The sequence below is a fragment of the Delphinus delphis genome, chromosome 3 (genome assembly GCF_949987515.2).
Source record: "Delphinus delphis chromosome 3, mDelDel1.2, whole genome shotgun sequence".
Classification (NCBI taxonomy): Eukaryota; Metazoa; Chordata; class Mammalia; order Artiodactyla; family Delphinidae; genus Delphinus; species Delphinus delphis.
Genome location: NC_082685.1, coordinates 11,486,740 through 11,511,771, shown reverse-complemented (window position 1 = coordinate 11,511,771; position 25,032 = coordinate 11,486,740). Strand labels below are relative to the sequence as shown.

The following is a 25,032-nucleotide window of genomic DNA, read 5'->3' as shown; positions in this document are numbered from 1 at the left end:
GCTATGCCATGTCATTTGCAGCAACATGGATGGACCTAGAGATTATCATACTAAGCGAAGTGCGTCAGAAAGAGAAAGACAAATACCATATGATCTCACTTATATGTGGAATCTAAAATATGACACAAATGAACATACTAAACAAAAACAGACTCACAGATACAGAGAACAGACTGGTTGCCAGGGGGGTCAGTGGGAAGGAAGGATTGGGAGTTTGGGATTAGCAGATGCAAACTATTATATATAGGATAGATAAACAACAAGGTCCTACTGTATAGCATAGGAAACTATATTCAAAATCCTGTAATAAACCCATAATGGAAAAGAATATGAAAAAGAATATGTATAACTGAGTCACTTTGCCTGTACAGCAGAAATTAAACACAGCACTCTAAATCGACTATATACTTCAGTAAAATTAAAAGAAATATATATGTGGCGCTGCCCAGTTCTCTTTTTGTTTAGTGTTGGCATGGTATATCCTTCTCCACCCTTTACTTTTTTTTTTTTTTTTTTTTTTTTTTTTGGCTGCACCGGATCTTAGCTGTGGCATGCTTGATCTTTAGTTGCAGCATGCGGGCTCTTAGCTGCGCCACATGGGCTTCTTCACTGCAGCATGGGATGCGGGATCTAGTTCCCTGACTAGGGATCGAACCCAGGTCCCCTGCACTGGGAGCACAGAGTCTTACCCACTGGACGACCAGAGAGGATCTTAAAGAAGGTCCTTACTTTTAATTTATCTGTGTCTTTATATCTAAACTGATTCTTGCAGACAACATATAATTGTTATTTTGTTATTCACTTGACAATTTCTGTCTTTCATTTCTTGTATTTAGACCATTGATGTTTAAGGTGATTATTGATAGAGTGGATCAATATCTACCATATTTCTACTCTTTTCTATTTGTTACCTTTGTTCTTTGTTTCTTCATTCTCTTCCACCTTTCTTCTTTCTCTACCTTTTATTGAGCATTTTATGTGGTTCCATTTTTTTCTCCTCTTTTAGCTTACTATTATACATTTTTCAGTAGTTGCCCATGAGTTTGCAATATACATTTACAACTAACCTTGTCCTGTCGGAAGTAACAGTATACCATCACTTCAGTGGATGTACAGTTTTCTCATAACAGAGTATTCCAATTCCTCCTCCCTGACCTTGTACCATTGCTATCATTCATTTCATTTAACCGTAAGCTATAATTACTTGCTATAAGCTATAATTATATAGTTGCTGTTATGATTTTGAACAAAGTGTTTTCTGTCAGAATACATAAAAATAACAGAAATAAATCACTTTATTTTACCTTCATTTATTCCTTCTCTAACACTCTTCCTTTCTTCATCATTACCTTCTTCCTGACAAATTTTTTTTAATGTTTATTTATTTATTTGGCTGCACTGGGTCTTAGTTGCGGCATGTGGGATCTTCATTGTGGCATGCAGGATCTTTAGTTGCAGCATGCAGGTTCTTAGTTGCAGCATGTGGGATCTAGTTCCCAGACCAGGGATCGAACCCCGGGCCCCCTGCATTGGGAGCATGGAGTTCTTAACCACTGGACCCCCAGGAAAGTCCCTGAGAAATTTCTTTTAACAGTTTTTGCAAAGCAGGTGTGCTGATAACAAATTCCCTTGATCTTTGTTTGTCTCAGAAAGTCTTGATTTCTCTCTCACTTTGGAAGGATAATTTTGCTTGACACAGAATTCTAGTTGGGTGGTTTTTCTTTCAGCACTTTATTTCATGAAACTCTCTTCCTGCTTACATGGTTTCTTAAAGAAGTTTGATTTCATTCTTATCCTCGTTTTTCTATACCTAATATTTTCTCACTCTACCTTCTTTTAAGATGTTCTCTTTGTCTTTGATTTTTCTCAAGTTTGAATATCGTATTTCTAGATGTGCATTTTTCAGTTTTTAATCTCATTTCTCTGAGCTTTCTGGATCTGTGGTTTGGTGACTGTCATTAATTTTGGGAAAATCTCAGTCCCCATAAGCTTCACTTATTCTGTTCCCTTCTTTCTTCTCTTTCATGTATTCCCATCATGTGTATGTTACACTTTTTATAATTGTCTCAAAGTTCATGGATTTCTGTTCCCTTTTTTGTTCTTTCATCTCTTTGCATTTTAGTTTTGGAAGGTTCTCTTGACATTTCCTCAAACTCAGTGATTCTTTCCTCACATGTTTCCATTGTGTTGATGTGCCCTCACCCCCATCCTGCCAAAGGAATAATTCATTTCTGTGCTTTTGGTTTTTATTTCTTGTATTTCCCTTTTGGTTCTTTCTCAGGTGTTTCCATATTCGCGTACGTGACCTATCTGTACTTGTACGCCACCCACTATTTCTTTGGTTTTTTTTTTTATTATTTTGGCCATGCCCTGCAGCATGTGGGATCTTAGCTCCCCGGCCAGGGATCGAACCTGCACCCCCTGCATTGGAAGCGTGGAGTCTTAACCACCAGACCACCAGGGAAGTCCCTCATCCACTATTTCTGTTCGAGTCCTTAGCATATTCATCATGGTTGCTTCAAAGTTCTGGTCTGATAATTCCAGCATACCCGCTACATCTGAATTAGTTTCTTTTCCTTGTCCTATTGTTATCGAATCAGGGCCCGCTGCTCGCAGCTTACAAAATCAAATTCACAAATGTTGATAGAAAGGAAAGTTGTCTTTGATTAATCAGAGTGCCGGCAATCCAGGAAGATGGTGGACCGAAAAAACCACCTCCCAACGGCCTGCTCGGCCATGAAAGTTTTAAAGGGAAAGAGGGAAGTAATCTCAATCATTGAGATAGGGGGTCACAGTCATCACTGCCCCCCACTGCATGCAGGTTCATCGACTTGTGATCTTCCTCCAGATGTTAATCACACAGTTTGTTCACGAGATTACCGAAAGGGAAGCTAGGGAAGAGATCTGGTCATCTGTTAATTACTTATTCTACTTACTCATTTCTACTTCTTTGAACCAACAGGCTAGGCAAGGTGTTGTGTGATGAAAGGATTTGAAAGGTGTGCTTGGGCGGGAGATGAGTAGAGCATGGGGGTGCCTGGTTTAAAAGTTAGTTACATTACAACTTTGCTACAGTGACAAGGAAAGGGACTTCCTGCTGAGGGCAGTTTCCTGCGAAGAGCTGCTTACACTGTCTCCTGAAGGTGTGTTTTTTAAGTCTTTTCTTGTGCCTTTGAATTTTTTGTTGAATACTGGACGTGATGTAGTGTGAAAAGGAACTGAGGTAAATAGACCTTAATGTGAGGCTTTTTGTTTATCTGACTAGCCTTAGGCTGTATCGACTATTTGTTGTAGCTGTCCGGGGTGAAATACCCTCAGGTGTCCTTGCTTTTGTCTCCCATGTCACCTCTGGGGTACTGTAGAGACTTGTAAGTAAGTTCTGAAACATACTGTTCTTTCTGTGTTTCCCACTGTGATGAAACAGGCGTCTGCTTGGTGTAGTGGCATGTTGTGGGTGGAGAGGAAATGTTCTAGCGTCCCATGATTTGGTCTCAGTATTTTAATGAGTGTGTGTCCTTGGGCTGTGACCTTCTGTGGTATGATAAAAATGTTTGGTCTTTGTCCACAGATCTTATCAAAGATCTCCTAAGGCCCTTGGACTTTCTGAGTGATGAGAGCATCTTATGTTGTAATGAGGCAACTGCTTCCAGGCCCCCAAGATGGCTTCAGGGTATGGGTCGGTCACCAGGAAGACCAAGCTTTGATTAGAGGCTTAGAATGTTCAGCCCAGTTCCCAGCCTCTGGGGAGGAAAGAGGGACTGGAGATTGAGTTATTCACCAGTGGTCGACATGAGGGAACTCCATGGAAACCCCTAAACCTCGGGATTCAGAGAAATCTGAGTTGGTGAACACATCACCATGCTGGGAGGCTGTCATTCCAGGAGAGGGCATGGAAGCTCCCTACCCCCCGACCACCACTTTGCCCTGTGCACCCTTCACATTTGGCTATTCCTGACTTGTATCTTTTACAGTAAACTGGTAATAATAAGTAGTGCTTTTCTGATAGCTCTTCTAGCCAATTAACAAAGATGAGGTATTGTCCAGGGAACCTCCGAATTTGTAGCGGGCCATGCAGAAATGTGTGTAACCTGCCCACTGCCCTGTTTGCAGCTGGCATCTGACATGGGGGCAGTCTTACAGGATTGAACCTGTAAACTGTGGAGTCTGATGTTAACTCGGATTACTTTGTGTTAGACTTGAATTGAATTGCAGGACACCCAGTTGGTGCTGGAGAGTTGGCATAGTTTTGGAAAACATACCAAGTATTTGCTGAGAGGTCAGGCAGAAAGACTAGAGGGGACTCCAGTTGCCTATTTCCCACCCCTCATGTCATTTAGGCACTGGTAGAATCCCAGCTGGTTAGCCTCTAATGAAGCAGATTCTTTTGAGGACAGGACTTGTTAAGAAGAGTGGAGTTTTGTGGGCATATTTCAAAATGGCTATTTTTCAGTCTCTCTGCAGTGTTGGAGACAGCACTTTGCCCTGTGACCTCAGTTCTTTGAAAGATATAAGAAGAGCCATTGATTTTTTCAGTTTGCTTTTTACAAAAAGTTTGTTGAGGATGGGACTGTTACCTTTTAAGCTCCTTATCTGCCGGATCAGAGGTCTCTGGCTCCATCTTTTAATGTTTGACTGCTGATATGTTGGGAAAACTCAGTATTTTTCCTGAGTAGAGAAAATCCAGTTCTTCCTGCCTGTGTTTCTCCTTAACTTTTACCCAGAACACTTCCCCCTTGACACTGTTGGTCACCAAATATGTGAGGGCCTCCCCCCACAATAAGTAAATTCTCTGTGACACCAGTGGGGTGTCCTACAACTTAACTGAATCCTATCACTGTCTGCCTGGAGACAGCTTCAGATTACACAGGTTAAGGGCTAAGTCCCACAAGGCAGCCACTCCTGCCCCCCAACTTCAGATGCCAATCACAAGGAGTAGGTCCCCAGGTTACTCACAACTTCTGTCTAACTTGGCTACAAATGAGGGGTTCCCACAACCCCCTCCTTGGGTTCTGTTTGCTAGAGCGGCTCACAGAACTCAGAGAAACACTTAATTTACATTTCCCAGTTTATTAAATGATATGATAAAGGATACAAGTGAAGAGCCAGATGAAGTGATACAAAGGGTGAGGTCTGGGAGGGTCCGTGTGAAGTTGGGGTGCATCACCCTCCCCCATATGGATGTGCTCACCAACCTGGAAGCTCTCTGAACCCCATACCCTTGGGATACCCTTGGGATTTTACGGAGGTTTCCTCACGTAGGCATGATTGATTATTAACTTCATTTCCAGGCCCTATTCCCTCTCTGGAGGATGAGGGTGTTGGGCTGAAAATTCCAAGCTCCTTATCATGCGTTGCTCTTTCTGGTGACCAGCCCCCACCCAGCAGCTATCCAGGAGCCCACCCAGAGTCGCTTCAGCGGAACAAGAGTTGTTCCTAGTGCTCTTATCCTTTAGGAATTTACAAGCTTTTAGGAGCTGGGTGCCAGTAACCAGGGGCAGAGACCAGTATATGTATTTTCCATTATTTGACAGTTGACAACTTTAGAGTCTTACCCCTCCTTCTTCCCTTTGTGCCCCACATCTGTACAAGGTGATAAGAAAGGCTGTGTGTGAACCTCCACCTTAGCCCAGCCCCTGACCTCAGTTTAAAAATCCCAGGCCAGGCTCCCTTCCTTGTTCTCAATCCATTTCGCACCGGCTTGAGAGGCCCGCCCTGCTCTCCCCAGAGACCTCAGTTTCAGAAGTAACTAACCCTTTCATATATTCTTGGTAGGTGTGTGTTAGTCTCCACTACTCAACCAACGCTTGCAGTTGGGGGGGGGCGGTGTGGAGGGTCCACCTGTCTCCGAAGGCTATAGAAAAGGTAACATGGTATATATATTGCAATACACTGCACTTATTTGCTCTATTGATAAATCCTCCAGACCTTTTCATAGCAATACCTTTTGTTTTTAAAAACTACATATGATGATGCATTTATGGAACCCATTCTTTCCCAACAGTTGGCTTCTTGCTGATTTTTCTGCCAAAACCGTGAGTGAAAACTCAGATTGCCGCATTATAGGACAAACTAACATACAAAAATTGTTTCCAAACTTAATTACTGCTTGAAATTTTTATCAGCAAATATATTCAGAAAAGAATATACGAAATGTTTTGTGGCAAGATTTAGTGATAATTGAAACATGTTTGGAATCTTCATGAAGATTCATAAATGGCCTGTGGGCAGTGGTGAGAGTGTCCTGACGTTCCCATCCCTCACTCATCTCGGTCCTGCCCCATACATGACGGTGGTTGTGATTCTTTGTTTATCCTTCATACCTTCGCTGTCATTTTTCACTCAGCAGTGGTCTTTCAGTTTTGCCTCCTTTGACCTTTCAACAAACAAGGAATTACACTGAAAAGGTTTTCCGGTGGTTTCTCTTTCTCAGTGTTTCACACATGCTAGTGTTTGAGGTTTCAGGGCTGGTCTAGGACTGCGGGGTTCATCCTCCCACCAGAGCCAAGTGCCCCTGAGGCCGGCGGGCTTTTAAAGTACCAAATGAGTGGGGGTAGGTAGGGATGGATGGGCGTCTCTCACAGGAAATGGTCAAAGATAAAAGTGGAGCCAGACTCATTTCATATGGTGAGGTCACTTTTAAGTCTCCGTGTCTGTGAAGAAGTGTCACAGTTCCGTGAGGGCCTCGCGGCCTTATGGTTCAGTGCAGTGTCCGTGGAGGGGACAATTCTGGGCCCCTGCCAGGACAAGGTCGGCGCAAAGACGAGAACTCCGGCCTCCTGTCACTCAGGCACGGGAGGCGGGGCCTTGCGAACTGTCCAATCAGGGGAGTCGCTGGTTACGTACGTGTGGGCGCCAGCGGGCGACGCTCCAGTGACGTGCGTGGGTGGCGTGGACTGCTTGCTCATTCTCATTTGCTCCCGCTGTGCAGCACGTCCCCGCTCGATGCCCTTAAAGGGCTCCGGTGGCTCCGCGGCATCCTCTGTCGCTGAGACCTGCACTTGCCGCGGCAGTTGTGGGGTGGACGACAGGGAAGCCGAGAAACCGAAAAATGGTGAGCTGGGGAGCCTGGTGTTGGGAGACGGGGGCGGAGGGACCAGTTGGAACTGGCCGTTGTGGGACCCGGGCCTCCCCGCGGTCAACTCCGGACCTGCGGACCCGAGTCCACAGCCGGCGCGGCAGGCAGCGTTGGGGCTCGGCCGGCAGTCGGGACCCAGGGCGGCTTCTCCGCTCACTGCAGTGGCCGGGTCTACTCCAGATTGTGTGGTGTCCACGGGGAGGGTGATCAGGAGACAGTCGTGACTCAGTATCCGGGGTTCCTGCGTTGGAGGAGCTGTGGTCTTTGGGGTCCCCAGTCCCTCCTTTCTCCCCGGGGTGTGGGGACTCATTTCCCCCTCACTTTCCAAATTTTGAGAAACATGGTCACAAATCCACGACCCTGTTCTTGTACCCTAGATCTTCCCAGGGCAGGCAGTAAATGCCTAGATTTCCAGATCTTTCCCCACGTTCCCAAACGCCATCTTCCCCTCTCCAGTGCATAGCTTCATCATTAACTATTTGTCTTCCGCGGTGCATTTCAGACTACGCAGTATTTTAATTGTATCATTTCTCCACAGAGCCATGAATGGCTCTTTTTAAAGATTCATTTTTTTGTCTGTGTATATTTTCCATGAGAAGAAATCAGAGACTAACCTGGAACTACATTGTATAAGTCTTGCGCTTCCCCCCCAGGACCTTTGCTGGGCACAGACATCCTGTTTGAGCCCTTTGGGTGGAGGTTCCTCTTTGGAGACTCCTGGGTAATCTTTTTATCATAGTTCCAGGTCAGCCTTGCCCCTCCCTGAGTTTGTGACTTTATTCACTTTAAGTCTCGGTTTTTGGTAACTGTAAATGTATTTAATCAGTAGATCTTGAAAGAGAGTATAAAGTATTTCCAAAGGGGAAGAAAGAGGTGAATTTCAGAAAAAATAAAACAAAATATTCTATTATACCATTCCATTAGTTAAAATTTTTCTTTTTTTTGGTCCCATAAGTGACTGCATGTAACATTCGAGATCTGTTTTTTTCTTTTCTTCAATTATGATTATTTCCAAACAGTTCCGTGCCATGGAAATAATAATTAACTGACATTTATTTTCAGAAAGGAATAGACATTTGTGTGTTTTGTTCTTGAACTAGAAAAATGCCTTACAATTTTCTTCCTTCCTTTACACATAAATCCTGGTTTAGAATGGTTGTGCTGTATTATTCAAACACTGGGCTTGTGTCATTTAAAATATCAGTGGTGTCCAAGGCAACAACAGTGGGGAACCGAGACCTGTGGTCAGTATTTCTAAGCTAAGGCCCCCTTAAGCCTGCAAAGGGAAGTACTCAGAGGACCAGTTGTTCTTGCTGGGGAGCCTCCCCCTGTAAGTGTCCTACCTGCTTGCACCCACTGTGGAAGGAGTCTTTATAGGAAGAGAAGATACAGATCCCTGGAAAGCTGGGGATGCACCTGTGATGGTGGGTGGGGGATGGGGAGTGATGCCCTTTCTGAAGCTATAACTGTGATTTTCTTGGTGCCTGTTTTGAGATACAGGTTTGAGTCGCTTTTGCAGTGTAGGTGCACTCAGAGTAATATGAATACATTGAGAAAGTCTGTGAAGGTCATGTGTTCTGTCTCCTGGACAAGAGTTTAATGAGTTTTGGAGTACATTTCAGTTAGAACTTTAAATTGAATCTGGCCAAGAGTTTTCTCACTTGTAAGAATTGAAGCCTGAGAAGGGAGCATTTGCATTATGTTGGAGCCTCCAGAGTTTATTTCTATGGCTGCTCAGGTGTCCTTACCCTCCATCACCAGGGACTGACACACTCTAGGGGTTGTATCCCCACAGGGGGAGTCTGGACCTCAAGCTTGGAAATCTGGGTTTCCTTCTGAACTGTAGGGAAACAGGCTGCTTATCTCACTGATTGAAATATTTGCATTTCTTTCCTTGTATATGTTTATATATTGAATATTGCAGCTCTTAACTCTAGTTTCCCTTAATGGTTTGTGATATAATTTACTGTGTGAGTGTATAATATTTATAGTTCTCAGGCTTTAAATGTATGTTGATTGAGAGACATAGTGGGAGTAAGGCCAAGAATTTTGGAACCAAACAGAGTATTTGTTCCTTTTAGGCAAGAGATCCTCAAGATACGAGATGGGTGTATTTGAGTTCTCAGATGGTTTTTACATTTGTAAGTCAGTTTTTGTATGTGCATGTCCTTAGAGAGCTTTGAAATTTTAAGTGCTGCAATATTACTGAAGCAAATGAATTCCTTTAATTGATATGAGGAAAACTATTCAAAACTTACCTAAGTCATCGAAAATCCTAGTATATTTAATGGATTAGACCCAAATTCCTAGTGCATTACACATTACTTATTTCTGAAATAACCCCCAGAGTGAGATATAAGGAGAAACTATGATGCCGCTCTTGTAATTTTAGTTAGAAGGAGATATGAAACTTTTCACTTTTTATGCTTTTTATAAGTGTTAAATGTTTAAAGGAGTAAATCTTAGCATGGTTTCCTCCATAGAAAAGTAAAAAATAAGTTAAAATTAAAAGCAAGTTAATTAAAAGTAAAGGCTGTTAAATAGAAAAATATGGTTTATGCAGATTACTCAGTTAATCTTAAATAATCATGCGAAGGTTAGGAAAAGGCTGTTAAGATAAGAAGGTCTAGGGCTTCCCTGGTGGCGCAGTGGTTGAGAGTCTGCCTGCCGATGCAGGGGACACGGGTTTGTGCCCCGGTCCGGGAAGATCCCACATGCCGCGGAGCGGCTAGACCCGTGAGCCATGGCCGCTGAGCCTGTGCTCCGCAACGGGAGAGGCCACAACAGTGAGAGGCCCGCGTACCGCAAAAAAAAAAAAAAAAAAGATCTAAAGTAGACTCACTCCAGAACACCCTGGCCCCTCAAGTGCTCTTGGTTCAGCCACCCCCAATAACCAGTATTGATCATTTCTTGAGCATCTTGATTTGGTGTTTTCTTTATCAGAAAGGAAGCAATTGTGGGCTTCCCTGGTGGGGCAGTGGTTGAGAGTCTGCCTGCCGATGCAGGGGACACGGGTTCGTGCCCCGGTCCGGGAGGATCCCACATGCCGCGGAGCGGCTGCGCCCGTGAGCCATGGCCACTGGGTCTGCGCGTCCGGAGCCTGTGCTCGGCAATGGGAGAGGCCACAACAGTGAGAGGCCCGCGTACCGCAAAAAAAAAAAAAAAAAAAAAAAAGGAAGCAATTGCAAATGCATATCTTTCTTTCTTTTTGTTTTTTGGCCACACCACACGGCTTGTGGGATCTTAGCTCCCCGACAGGGATTGAACCTGTGCCCCCCTGCAGTGGAAGCGTGAAGTCTTAACCTCTGGACTGCCAGGGAAGTCCCCAGACTCCGCATTTTTTGATGTTTGTTCACAGTTAAAGCCTCACCAATCTGTTAAAATAACAAAAATTCAACTAAATAAATGTTAAAGGTCTTATTGGCTTTATTAAGTGATTGGTGGTGAATTGGACAGCATCACATCTAGCAAGTAGAGAGGTGTCCAGATGGAAGGCTTAGATGGGCAGAAGGGGGAAGAGGTAAGGAAAGAGTGGATTATCTCATCTTTCTTTGAGGGACAGAAAAAAACCTATGCGGGGACTTCCCTGGTGGTCCAGTGGTTAAGACTCAGTGCTCCCAATGCAGTGGCCCTGGGCTCAATCCCTGGTTGGGGAACTAGATCCCACATGCCACAACTAAGAGTTCACATGCCGCAACGAAGATCTGGCGTGCTGCAACTAAGACCCAGCGCAGCCAAATAAATATATATTTTTTTTAAAAAGGAAAAACCTATGTGGCAGATTACCTCGTTGGTGTTGACCAGAAAATTCCAGATTGGTTAAGATGACATTCCTAGGGGAGGTCGTATTTGCAGTTAGGTTAGGTATTAAGTCTTGGTTTGGTGACATGGGCTTAGCACAAATGACTCCATTTGGGGCCTACTGTTTCTTTTTAACACCTCCCTCTTCCCCTTGTGCCCTGACCTGGACAAGCTGATGAGAAGTCTGGGTGGCCTCCCTTCTAGAGGTGGCAGGGGGTTCCAGCCACACAAGCTTCTGCCCTTGGGCAAGAATTTTTGCCTCGGTCTCACCCTGCACCCACAGTGAACACCGGGACCAGGCTCCTTTTCTTGGTTTGTGAAGCCATTTCAGAGCTACGTGAGAGGCCAGGCCTGCTCTCCCCCGAGACCTCTCTTCTGTGAGTCGTCACCCTTTTCTTATCCTCTTGGTGGGTGTGTACTACACCGGTGACAGCCTCAGCCACACCTCCGCAGGTGACCATAGCAGCTGGCACTGTGAGCGGCATGGCCACACATGATCACCACCTGTCTGTCTTCTCCAGCTCTGACTCAGCTCACCTGCTCTGCTGTCTGATGGCGGCCGGCGCTGTGGGGTGCTGGGGAGCTGGAGCTGTGAGCTGTGCTGCCCTGTGTTGCATTGTTGACCATACCAGGACTCAGTTCTGTGTTCAGCCGAGCAGAGTTGTCAGTTTTAAGAACTCCTAGGCATTTGGGAGCAGCAGTATGGGATTGGAGCTCTCCTTAAATTAGTCTTGGGCCAGTGTGTTTGCTGGGATTTATCTGCATGTTACAGTGAAGCTGTGCTAGTGCCTGGGTTGGACCCAACATCTAAGGCACAGGTGGGAAAGAGAGACAGTAGCCTGTGCAAGAGCTGGGCTAGTTGGGTGGTAGTTCCTGACAGAGCAGTTACTGGAGAGAAAAGAGGGGGGGAAAGGCAGTCATTAGATGGTGGCTGAGTCCCCACTCGTAATTCCAGAGAATTCCCCAGGACCCTTGAGTTCTGCTGCTGCCTTTATTGCAACAGAGATCCTGACCTTCAGGGTTACAGGGGACAACACCATGGCACCCATGTGGCACAACCAAGGGATTCCTTCAAACCTGATTTAAGCCCAAGTTCCTTATACTTTATAAAGCAGCCAGATATCATAGAGGAGGCCTGTGACCCTGATAGCACTGATGTGTGAGGCTCTCCAGAAGTAGAGTTTATAAATACCAGAGGGTACCCCCTCCCCCAAAGTATTCAATATAACCAGTGACTAAAAAAAGCAAAAGCGGGGGGGGGGGGGGACAAGAGGGAGAGGACAAATGAAAAAAATAATGAAACAAAGGTCCACAATTTGACCCAATTGGAAATCCAAAATATACAGAATTTACACAATGAAAAAGATGAAAGGGCACTACTTGCTTTGGTGCCTCAACAACATAGTTTATGAAGTAATTTTGCCATCTGTTGTGCTGCACTAATTCTCAAACTTTCATGCAAATAATAAATACTAGGGCTCAAATTACAGTTATACCTGGGATCCCACTAAATTTAAGCAAGGTACCCCTGATAAATTTAGGGGAGTTACTAGATATCATATAGAAGACTAATAGGTGTATTTCGCCTTAACTTTGAGAAGTGTTATCTTACCTAAATTCCCTGTGGTCTTATCACCCACTGTCCTAAAATAGCCACCCCCAGCAAGGAAGGTCTGATCCAGTGAATTATAAATGAAATTTTAATTTAGTCTCTGCCACTTTCAAATTATATTGATAAATGAGACACCACTGACCTTACCCCCTAGTTAAATATGGCCCAGTGTAAATTTAACAGGGTTTTGAAAGATTGAAAAACATTGTATAAATCTGTTTAGTGAGGAGGTGATTAACCCCCTGTGCTTTTCCTTTTAATAGCCTTATTTGGTTTCTTCTCAACCCTGGAAAAAATGAATGACACCTCACACTGGATTACAGCAACCTTGAGGCTGTGATTTCACCAAATAAGCCCCGATTCCCAGCCCCCAACATAATGGAAATTACTGGCTTCACCCACTCAGCAACGTAAATATCCTGCTCCCACAGATTTGGCTAAGTCTGTTCTGTTCAGTGTCTATTTCAGCAGCTTCTCAGCTGCAGTTGGCCTTCACCTCGAAGGGGCATGGTACACCTTTACCTAGTTACCCTCAGGGAACCTCACCACCGCTGTGACCATGCACAGTCTCTGCAGGCGGGATCTGAACTGTAGCCACCTTGGTCCAGAAGCACAGGTGTGACATTACACCAACGACATCCTCTTTCTGAGGACATCAGAACATAAAAATATTGACAAAAAGAGCTCCTAAGCAGTAGACAGGCCATTGCTGGTATACGATGTGAGGTTCCTGCCACCTAGCTTAAATTCCTAACAATTATTTGGTAACCTGGGGCCCGCTCTCCCTGACACAGTGAAGAAGTAACTGTTGTCTCTCTCAGCACCCACAACCTTGTCTAGATTCTTCTGGTGTTCTGGAGGCATCTTATTCCTTGTTTATGAATTTTACTTGAGCCCATTTATACTATTACTTGTACATCGGCCCACCTTGAATATTCCCCCTACAAAAAACAAAAAGGCTCTGGACTCAGGTCAAACTGCCAGATGACAGGCACTTACTTCCCTTAGTGCCATCAGACACTGATTCACAGTAGAGGCTTCAGTGACCTCGTCTCCTGCCCCTGGAGCTGCCATCAGTAACTGCCCTAGGCTCCACGCTATATGCCATTCGAGCTGCAGTTATCCCTTCTGACAGAGCTGTGCTAAACACAGATAGCCCTGAGCATGTGACCCTTCACCCAGATTCCCATTGTGATTTGGGACCTGTGAAGAGCACCCCAAGAGCTCAGCTCAGCTATGGAGACCCCCTTCAGGCAAGATACAGCTAAACCTGGGCCCCTTGCCATAACCTACCTGCAGGAGGGGTGGCCTACCCTCTCTTCAGTCCCTTTCTGAAGAAGGTCACCCCCTTCCCAGACCCCTAGGCTCCTTGGGGAGCTCCTTAGGATTCTCTGAGTGAAAAGCAGTGGGAGTTTTAGGCATTAGAGACAGCATCACCACATTCATACATGATCCAGCTCAGGCAGAGTTGCTGCTTTTCATCCCTTATTTGGGACATTCTGATGAAGGATGGGACTCAAGGGTGCACAACTGACGAAACCTCAGGCTGTCATCTTAGCACTGACCAGCAACTGGCTTCATCAGCATGTGTTTATAGACCCCTGGATGGTTGTCTAAGAGTTGCCCCTTTGTGGTAAAAGAATTCTGAGACTCTCTTGCCTAACAGATATCCACGATATAAATCAAGGTAGGGATTTCCCTGGTGGTCCAGTGGTTAAGACTCTGTGCTTCCACTGCAGAGGGCACCGGTTCAGTCCCTGGTCAGCAAACTAAGATCCCACATGCTGAGCAGCCACACACACAAAAATTAAGGTAACACTCGTCTGTCCATGTCAGAGTTCCGGGCGCTGCTAATAGTAACCAAGGCACTCATTTCACTTCTCAGAATATCCAGTGCTGCACTGTGGAACACAGCATTCAGTGTAGTTTAACCCTCTCTTGTAAGTCTCAGAGTCTAGGCCTCATAAAAGCACCAAAATGGCTCATTGAAATAACTTCAGATCAGTTGATTGAAAGATGACCTCTTTCAGCCATCAGTCATCTGAGATGGATATTAAGGCATCTGACTTCATCTTTTTTTTTTTCCTAATAACACTTTATCTTTCTCTATAGCAGTTTTAGGTTTATAGAAAACTTGATTACAGAGTACAGAGTTCCCACTTAACCCCTCTGCCTTCATATAGTTTGCCCTGTATTTTTTGGGGGGGCCATGCCACAGGGCATGCGGGATCTTAGTTCCCCCACCAGGGATTGGACCCACGCCCCCTGCAGTGGAAGCAGGGAGTCCTAACCACTGGACACCCAGGGAGGTCCCTGCCCTATTTTTTATATCTAGTATTACTGTGGTACATTTGTTACATTTGATGAACCAATACTGATGCATTAAAGTCTGCAATTTACAATAGCGTTGACTCTTATGTTAGACAGTCTGGGCTTTGGCAACATAAAATGAGTTGTGTCCATCATTTCTGTATCATGTATTCTACTTTCATGCTCTAAAAGGCCCTGTGCTCCACCTATTCATTCATTCCTCCCTCCCACCCGAAATCCCTGGCAGCTGAAGGTCTTACTCATAGTTTTTTCCTTTCCAGAACTATGGTTGGAATAATACAGTGTGTAGCCTTGTCATATTGGCTGCTTTCACTTAGCAATATGATTTAAGGTTTCTCCATGTCTTTTTGGTTTGATACCTCATGTCCTTTTAACACTGAAAAATATTTCATTGTATTGATGTTCCAGGGATGATTTTTCCATTCACCTGTTGAAGGATATCTTGTTTACCTCTGAGTCTTGGCAATCACAAGTAAAGCTTTTATAAAAATTCATGCACAGGTTTTTTTTATGAACATAAGTTTTCAACTAATGTGGCAAAATACAAAGGAGCCTGATTGTTGGATTTGTATGGTTAAGAATAGGTTTAGTATTTTAAGAAACTGCCTGTTTTCCAAAGTAGACATACCGTTTTCCATTCCCACCAGCATTGAGAATGGAACAGGGTTCCTGTTGCTGTACATTGTCTCTGTCCTTTGGTGTTCTCAGTTTTTTGAATTTTAGTATTCTGATAAGTATCTAGTAATAATCTCATTCTTCTTTTATTTGCAATCCTAATGACATATGATGTGGAGTGTCTTTTCTTATGCTTATTTACCATCCATTTGTCTTATTTTGTCCATTTTTAATAGTGTTGCCTGTCTTCTTATCGTTGAGTTTTGAGTTCTTTGGATATTTCAAATAGCAGTCCTTTATCAGATAAGTGGTTTGCAGAGATTTTCTCCCAGTCTGTGGCTTATTTTCAGTCTCTTAACCCTGTCTTTCATAGAGCAAACTGTCATTTTAATGAAGTCAATTTACTAATTTTTTTCTTTCTTCAGTCCTACTTTTGGTGTGTTGAATCAAAAAACTCATCACCAAACCCAAGGTCATATAGATTTTCTCCTATGTTACCTTTTTTCTCAATATTTTAAAAACTTGAAGTATAGTTGATTTACAGTGTTGTGTCAGTTTCTGCTATACAGCAAAGTGGTTCAGCTGTACACATATATACATTTTTAATACTCTTTTCCATTATAGTTTATCATAGGATATTGAATATAGTTTCTCCGTGCTGTACAATAGGACCTTGTTGTTCATCTATTCTATGTATAAAAGCTTCCATCTGCTAACCCCAGCCTCCCACTCCATCCCTCCCCCACCCCCTCCCCCTTGGCAGCCGCCAGTCTGTTCTCTATGTCCATGATTCTGTTTCTGTTTCATAGGTTCACTTTCTCCTGTGTTATCTTCTAGGAGTTCTGTAGTTTTGCCTTTTACATAAGATCTGTGGTCCATTTGGGGTTAATTTTTGCAAAAGGTGTAGGATCTGTGTCTAGACGTTCTTTTTTCAATGTGGATATCTAGTTTTCCTGGCACTATTTGTTGAAAAGACTGTCGTTTCTTCATTAAATTGCCTTTGATCCTTTGTCAAAGATGAATTGACTAGATTTGTTTGGATCTATAGGAAATCATTGACTTTGTATGTTAACTAACCTTCAGTCTTACTGTACTCTCTTATTAGTTCAGGGGTTTTCTTTGTTGTTGTTGATTCTTTTTCTCCATAATCATGTCCTACATGACAAAAGACAGTTTTATTTCTCACTTCCCATTCTGTATACCTTACATGTCCTTTTATTCTGTAAGCTTCCAGTACAGTGTTGACTAGGACTTGTGAGAGAGGGGACATCATTGCCTCCTGATCTTACCAGGGAAGCATCTAGCTTCTCACCATTAAGTGTGATGTTAACTGCAGGTTTTTTGTAGATGGTCTTTCTCAAGAAGTTGTTGTTCCTCTCTTCCTAGTGTGCTATCATAAATGGATTTTGGATTTTTTCAAATGCTTTTACATTTTCATCTGTTTCATTCCTCATATTAATAATTTGGATTTTCTTCTTTCTTTTTTTTTTTTTTTTTTTTGGCCGTGCTGTGTGGCTTGTAGTATCTTAGTTCCCCAACCAGGGATTGAACCCAAACCCTCAGCAGTGAAAGCACAGAGTCTTAACCACTGGACCACCAGGAAATTCCCATGTCTTTTCTCTTTTTTTCTCAGCTTATATAGACATTTCTGAATTTCATCTCTTCAAAAAACAGATGTTTTGTTGATTTTTCTCAATGATTTCTTGTACTTTCATTGATTTCTTCTCACATTGTTACATCTCTTCCTGTGCTTACTTTGGGCTTAATTTCCTCTTCTTTTTTCTACTTTTTAAGGCTAAACGCTTAGGATCATTAATTACAGATTTCTTTCTTCAAGTGTATGCCTTCAATGCCATAAATTTCCCTCTACGCCCACCCTATTTTTGCTGCATTCCACAAGTTTCAGTAAATTGTACATTCATTTTTATTTAATCAAGGTAATTTTTAATTGCTGTTGAAACTTTTTCTTTGATCCATGGGTTATTTAAAAGTGTGTTCTTTAATCTTGAAGTATTTAAATGTTTTTAAATATCTTTCTATTATTGATTTCCAGGTTAACGCCTTTGTGTTCTGAGAGTATATTTTGTATGATTTCCCTTAAGATTAGTTAATATGTGTTTTATGTCCCAGAATGTGTTGTTTGTTTTGGCCACGCCACACAGCTTGCAGGATCTTAGTTCCCCAACCAGGGATCAAACCCGGCCCCATGGCAGTGAAAGCACCCAGTCCTAATCACTGGACCACCAGGGAATTCCCCCAGAATGTGTTCTATCCTTATGAATTTCCCATGTTAACTTGAGAAGGATGTGTATTCTGCTATTGTTTGATGAAATAATACACAGTTTTCAGTTATATCCGGTTGTCTGAGGGCACTGTTCAATTCAGCTCTGTGGCTTTTCTGAATTTCTTCCTGCTGGTTCTCGTAATCATTTATTAGAGGGGTGTTGAAGTCCAACTATAATAGTGGAGTTGTCTGTTTCTCCTTGTAATTCTATCCATTTTTCCCTGGTGTATTTTGCCACTGTGTTGTTGCTGTGCACGTAAGCACTAAGGATTACTTTGTCTTCTTGGAGACTTGACCCCTTTATCTTCATGCATTGCCCCTCTTTATCTCTGTGCTTTGTCAGAAAGTAATATGGATATTCTACTTTTAATGTTAACATGATAACATCTTTTTCCATCCCTTAGTCTTAATCCATCTGTCTTTATTGTGAATGCGGCTTTATTTCAGACAACATATAATTTTTTTAAATCCACTATGACAGTATGTGGCTTCAGTTGTTGTATTTTTAGACCATTGACCTTTTTATAGGTATAGTTGATTTACAATATTATATCAGTTTCAGGTATACAACCTAATAATTCAAAATTTTTATAGATTATACTCCATATAAAGTTATTACAAAATATTGGCTATATTCCTTGTGCTATACAATATACGCTTGTAGCTTATTTATTTTATACATAGTAGTTTGTACCCCTTAATCTCCCACCCGTCTTTCCCCTCCCCACTTCACTCTCCCCATTTGTAACTGCTAGTTTGTTCTATCTGTGAGTCTGTTTTTGTTTTGTTATATTCATTTGTTTCTTTTAGATTCCCCATATAAGTGAAATCATACAGTATTTGTCTTTCTCTGTTGACTTATTTTACTGAGCATAATACCCTTCATCTATCCATGTTGTTGCAAATGGCAAAATTACATTCTTTTTTCTGGTCAAGAAGTATTCCATTGTATGTATGCACCACATCTTCTTTATCCATTCATCTGTCAATGGACACTTAGGTTGCCTCCATATCTTGGCTATTGTAAATAATGCTGCTGTGAACATTGGGGTGTGTGTATCTGTTTGAAATAGTGTTCATCTTCTTCAGATATATACCCAGGAGTGGAATTGCTGGATCATATGGTAGTTCTATTTTCAGTTTTTTGAGAAATCTCAGTACTGTTTTCCATATTAGTTGGCACTAATTTACATTCTTAGCAACAGTGTACAAGGGTTCCCTTTTCTCCACATCCTCACCAACATTTGTTATTTGTGGTCTTTTTGATGGTAGGTGTTCAGACAGGTGTGAGGTGATACCTCGATGTTTTGACTTGCATTTCTCTGATGCAGTGATGTTGAGCATCTTTTCATATGCTACTTGACCATCTGTATGTCTTCTTTGGAAAAATGTCTACTCAGGTCTTCTATCCATTTTTTAATCAGGTTTTTTTTGATACTGAGGTATATGAGCTGTTTATATCTTCTGGATATTAACCCCTTATCAGTCATATCATTTGCAAATATTTTCTCCCATTCAATGTGCTGTCTTCTCATTTTGTCGATGGCTTATTTACTTATTTTTTAACCACAAAAAGTTTATTGGTACACATACCTTTCCATACTTTCTCCTGTATTTAAATTTTTTCTTTTTATTGGTATTTTATTGACATACAAAATACTTTAAATGTAGTATTAACCAAGTTTTTTTTTACAGAATTTTTAATTTTTTTATTTTATATTGGAGTACTGTATAGTTGATTAACAATGTTGTGTTAGTTTCAGATGTGCAGCATAGTGATTCAGTTATATGTATACATGTATCTATTCTTTTTCAAATTCTTTTCCCATTTGGGTTGTTACAGAATATTGAGCAGAATCCCCTGTGCTATGCAGTAGGTCCTTGTTGGTTATCTATTTTAAATATAGTAGTGTGTATCTGTCAATCCCAAACTCCCAATTTATTCCTTCCTCCCACCACCTGTCCCCTTTAGTAACCATAAGTTTTTTTTCTAAGTCTGTGAGCCTATTTCTCTTTTGTAAATAAGTTCATTTGTATCACGTCTTTTTAGATTCCCCATATAAACAATATTATGATATTTGTCTTTCTCTGTCTGACTTCACTTAGTATGATAATCTCCAGGCCTGTCAATGGTTTCTTTAGATATGCAAAACCTTTTAAGTTTAATTAGGTCCCATTTGTTTCTTTTGCTTTTGTTTCCTTTGACCCCAGCCCCTTACTCTCTGCTCCCATATTTTTCCCTATGCATCTCTTCCATTTGGCTGTTCCTGAGTTGTATCCTTTATCATAAACCAGTAATAGTAAAGCCAAGTGTCTTCCTGAGTTCTCAGAATTGTTCTAGCAAATTACCAAACCTGAGGGAATGTCAAGGGAATCTATGACTTTGTAGGAGGCTGGGTAGAAATGTCAGTAGCCCAGGCACCCTGTTTGTGGCCAGCAGCTGAAGTGGGGGCAGTCTTGTGGGAGTGAGTGTTTATTAATCTGTGAGGTCCGACACTAACTCCAGGTAGCATTCATATTGACTCAAACTGGTAGACACATATTTGATGACAGAGTTGGAGCAGTGGTGTTAAAAAGACACCACATATTTGACGTAAGGAGGGGAAACCACTGTCACAAGTGCTTCTGTCCTCTACCCCCACCTTTGGAGAGCAGGGAGGCTAGAGGAGACTCAAGTGGGTGTTTCCACCACACACACACATGCACGCCCCAGATCAGTTGCACTGTTACAAAATAGATTATTTTGAGGACAGTTCTTGTTAAGAACAGAGTATTCTGGACATGGCTACTTTTTTGTCTCGCTGATTTTGGAGACAGCAGTTTCCCGATGACCTAAATTCTCTGATGGGTCTATTGTTAACTTTTAGTTTGTTGTTTTTTCCCTATGAGGGTGCTAATGCCAGCTTCTAAGCTCCTTAACATGCCAGATCAGGAACCGGAAGTCTCTGACCTCAGTTTTTATTTTTGTCTGCTGACAGCTTTATACTTTCATCCCTCCTAATTCCTCTTTGTATCCCACATCTGTACAAAGTGCTAAGAAAGCCTGAGTGTTCCTTCCTTTGATGCTGGTAAGAGAGTAATAAGTCCATGGAAGTCCCTGCTCATGTGTGCAAACTGTCATCCTAGCTCAACCCCTAATCTCAATGAAAAAACCCAAGCCAGGCTCCTTACTTTGCTCTCCGAAGGCATTTCCCACCTGCTTGAGAGGCCCGCCCTGCCCTCCCCAGACACTTGCATTATAGAAGTAAAAAACTTCATACCCTCTTGGTATTGTGTGCTGTCGTCAGCCTACACATCTGAGCCAAATCTCAGATGGGGTCCACAAGAAAAGGGAACATGATCTGTATATTGCAACACACTGCTTAATTATTCTATTGAGGGACTTCCTGGTGGCGCAGTGGTTAAGAATCCACCTGCCAATGCAGAGGACACGGGTTCGAGCCCTGGTCTGGGAAGATCCCACATGCCGCGGAGCAACTAAGTCTGTGCACCACAACTATTGAGCCTGCGAGCCACAACTACTGAAGCCCGTGCACCTACAGCCCATGCTCTGCAACAAGAGAAGCCACCACAGTGAGAAAGAAGCCTGCACACCACAACAAAGAGTAGCCCCTGTCGTCACAACTAGAGAAAGCCTGCGCACGGCAACGAAGACCCGACGCAGCCAAAAAATAAATTAATTAAAAAAAATTATTCCATTGAAAAATCTTCCACATCTTTTTATACCAGTTCATGTTACCCTTTTTTTAAAATTTATTTATTATTTTTGTCTGCGTCAGGTCTTAGTTGTGGCATGCGGGATCTTTCATTGTGGCGTGCAGGGATTTTCGTTTAGGTGTGTGGGCTTCTCTGTAGTTGTGGCATGTGGGCTCCAGAGCGCGTGGGCTCTGTAGTTGTGGCATGCAGGTTTAGTTGCCCCGCGGCGTGTGGGATCTTACTTTCCTGACCAGGGATCGAACCTGCATACCCTGCATTGGAAAGCGGATTCTTTACTACTGGACCACCAGGTAAGTCCCTTCACCCTTTATTTTTAAAAAGTGAATATGAGGGCTTCCCTGGTGGCGCAGTGGTTGAGAGTCCGCCTGCCGATGCAGGGGACGCGGGTTCGTGCCCCGGTCCAGGAAGATCCCACATGCCGCGGAGCAGCTAGGCCCGTGAGCCATGGCCGCTGAGCCTGCGCGTCCGGAGCCTGTGCTCCGCAACGGGAGAGGCCACAACAGTGAGAGGCCCACGTACCGCAAAAAAAAAAAAAAAAAAAAAGTGAATATGAGGGTGAGATTATGTAACCAGTTCTTACAAAATAAGACACTTGTCTTGCTACCAGTTTTTTTTTTTAACATCTTTATTGGGGTATAATTGCTTTACAATGGTGTGTTAGTTTCTGCTTTATAACAAAGTGAATCAGTTATACATATACATATGTTCCCATATCTCTTCCCTCTTGCGTCTCCCTCCCTCCCACCCTCCCTATCCCACCCTCCCTATCCCACCCCTCCAGGCTGTCACAAAGCACCGAGCCAATATCCCTGTGCCATGCGGCTGCTTCCCACTAGCTATCTACCTTACTACGTTTGTTAGTGTGTATATGTCCATGACTCTCTCTCGCCCTGTCACAGCTCACCCTTCCCCCTCCCCATAACCTCAAGTCCGTTTTCTAGGAGGTCTGCGTCTTTATTCCTGCCTTACCCCTAGGTTCTTCATGACATTTTTTTTTTCCTTAAATTCCATATATATGTGTTTGCTACCACTTTTTGCTACCAGAATCTGTGAATTAAAACTCAGGTTGCCACATCACAGGGCAAACATAGTAAAATTATGTTCTTCTCCAAACTTCATTAATTCCTTATTTATTTTGTCATCACATATATTCAAAAAAGAATGTACAAAGTGTTTTTTTATATAAATTTTATTTTTTATTTTTGGCTATGTTGGGTCTTCGTTGCTGTGTGCGGGCTTTCTCTGGTTGCGGCAAGCAGGGGCTACTCTTCATTGTGGTGCACGGGCTTCTCATTGCGGTGGTTTCTCTTGTTGCAGAGCAAGGGCTCTAGGCGCCTGGGCTTCAGCAGTTGTGGCACGCAGGCTCTAGAGTGCAGGCTCAGTAGTTGTGGTTTTCGGGCTCTAGAGCGCAGGCTCAGTAGTTGTGGCTCATGGGCTTAGTTGTTTCGCAGCATGTGGGATCTTCCCGGACCAGGGCTCAAACCCGTGTCCCCTGCATTGGCAGGTGGATTCTTAACCACTGCGCCACCAGGGAAGCCCATACAAAATGTTTTATTGGAAGATCTAGTAATAATAACAATATAAACATCTTTGTAATCATCAAGATTCATAACTGGGCCTTTAGGCAGTTTTTAGAGTCTCATGATGTTCTTGCTCCCTTGCTCATCTCTGTGCTGCCCCATAGATGATCTCTGTTGATTGTTTAGTTATTCATACCTTTACCATCTGTTCTTTTCACTACACAGTGTTGTTTTAGTTTTGTCTGTTTTGACCTTTCAGTAAATGAGTATTAATGAAATTACGGTCAAAATGTTTTTTGGTTGGTTCTTTGCAGAAGTATGTTTCATACACATCTAGGGTCTACAGGCCAGTCAAGGTACTCATCCATTGCAGTGGTTATAGGGTTCGGCTTTTTCCAGTTAAAAAAATTTTTTTTGGTCGTGCCACACAACTTATGGGATCTTACTTCCCCAACTAGGGATTGAACCTGGGCCCTTGGCAGTGAAATCACGGAGTCCTAACCACTGGACCTCCAGGGAATTCTCTCCAGTTTAATTTTTAATCTCCTTAAAAATACATTTTCTATATTCTTGCATTAGTCTCCAAGAACATAAATCCTCTGGACATTAGAGAAAACTTGCTAAGCTGTAGATAGCGAGTTCGAATGTACAGGAAATGGCAGTGGAGTGCATCAGTTGATGCTTCCTCCATTCGTGCATAATTTACGTATTTGTCACCTATGGTCATCAACACTTGGGATTACTAAATTGACTAAATTTTTGTCCTAATCAGTGTGAAATGTAATCTGCTTGACATGTTGTTTCATTACTTCCTATTACCAATCAGACAGGTATTTTCTCATACATGATCTCGCATCTTCTGTTAAACATGTTTTGGTTATTTTCCCTTTTTTTCCCCCTTAACTATTGTGTCCGTTCATCTTACTTCGCACACTAACCCTTTAACATTGCATGTATTTTTTTCCACCTGTTGTTTGTCTTATAACTCCCTTAGTTTTAATATGTTTGAATTGGTCAGGCTCTTGCTTTAGGGCTTCTTCTTTTTTTGTTTTGGGGGGGGGGTTGTTTTAATTAATTTTTGTTTGTTGTTAGTCATCCATTTTATACATATCAGTGTATATATGTCAATCCTAGTCTCCCAGTTCATCACACCACAACCCCCATCCCTTACCGCTTTCCCCCCTTGGTGCCCATACGTTTTTTCTCTACTTCTGTGTCTCAATTTCTGCTAAGCAAACCAGTTCGTGTGTACCATTTTCTAGGTTCCACATATACGTGTTAATATACGATATTTGTTTTTCTCTTTCTGACTTACTTCACTCTGTATGATAGTCTCTAGATGCATCCACGTCTCTACAAATGACCCAATTTCATTCCTCTTTATGGCTGAGTAATATTCCATTATATATATGTACCACATCTTCTTTATCCATTCGTCTGTCGATGGGCATTTAGGTTGCTTCCATGACCTGGCTATTGTAAATAGTGCTGCAGTGAACATCGAGGTGCATCTGTCTTTTTGAATTATGGTTTTCTCAGGGTATATGCCCAGTAGTGGGATTGCTGGGTCATATGGTAATTCTATTTTTAGTTCTTGAAGGAACCTCCATATTGTTCTCCATAGTGGCTGTGTCAATTTACATTCCCACCAACAGGGCAAGAGGGTTCCCTTTTCTCCACACCCTCTCCAGCATTTGTTGTTTGTAGATTTTCTTATGATGCCCATTCTAACTGGTGTGAGGTGACACCTCATTGTAGTTTTGATTTGCATTTCTCTAATAATTAGTGATGTTGAGCAGCTTTTCATGTGCTTCTTGCCCATCTGTGTGTCTTTGGAGAAATGTCTATTTAGGTCTTCTGCCCATTTTTGCATTGGGTGGTTAGTTTTTTTAACATTGAGCTGCATGAGCTGTTTATATATTTTGGAGATTAATCCTTTGTCAGATGATTTGTTTGCAAATATTTTCTCCCATTCTGAGGGTTGTCTTTTGGTCTTGTTTATGGTTTGCTTTGCTGTGCAAAAGCTTTTAAGTTTCATTAGGTCCCATTTGTTTATTTTTGTTTTTATTTCCATTAC

At 42.5% G+C, this 25,032-nt stretch overlaps 1 protein-coding gene across 2 annotated transcripts in view; it reads left to right on the top strand.

The window, feature by feature from the left end:
- Positions 1-25,032, top strand: part of LOC132422863 (zinc finger protein 791-like) — a 51,321-nt gene that overhangs the window by 13,254 nt on the left and 13,035 nt on the right. Inside the window, exon 1 of one of the 2 annotated variants that reach the window (XM_060007952.2) lies at positions 6,878-7,051. The exons of the other annotated variant lie outside the window; for it this stretch is intronic. Coding sequence (XP_059863935.1) covers positions 7,049-7,051 — 3 coding nt within the window. The 5' untranslated portion in view covers positions 6,878-7,048. Of the gene's footprint in view, positions 1-6,877; positions 7,052-25,032 lie in introns of those variants that run through there. 2 annotated transcript variants of the gene reach the window in all.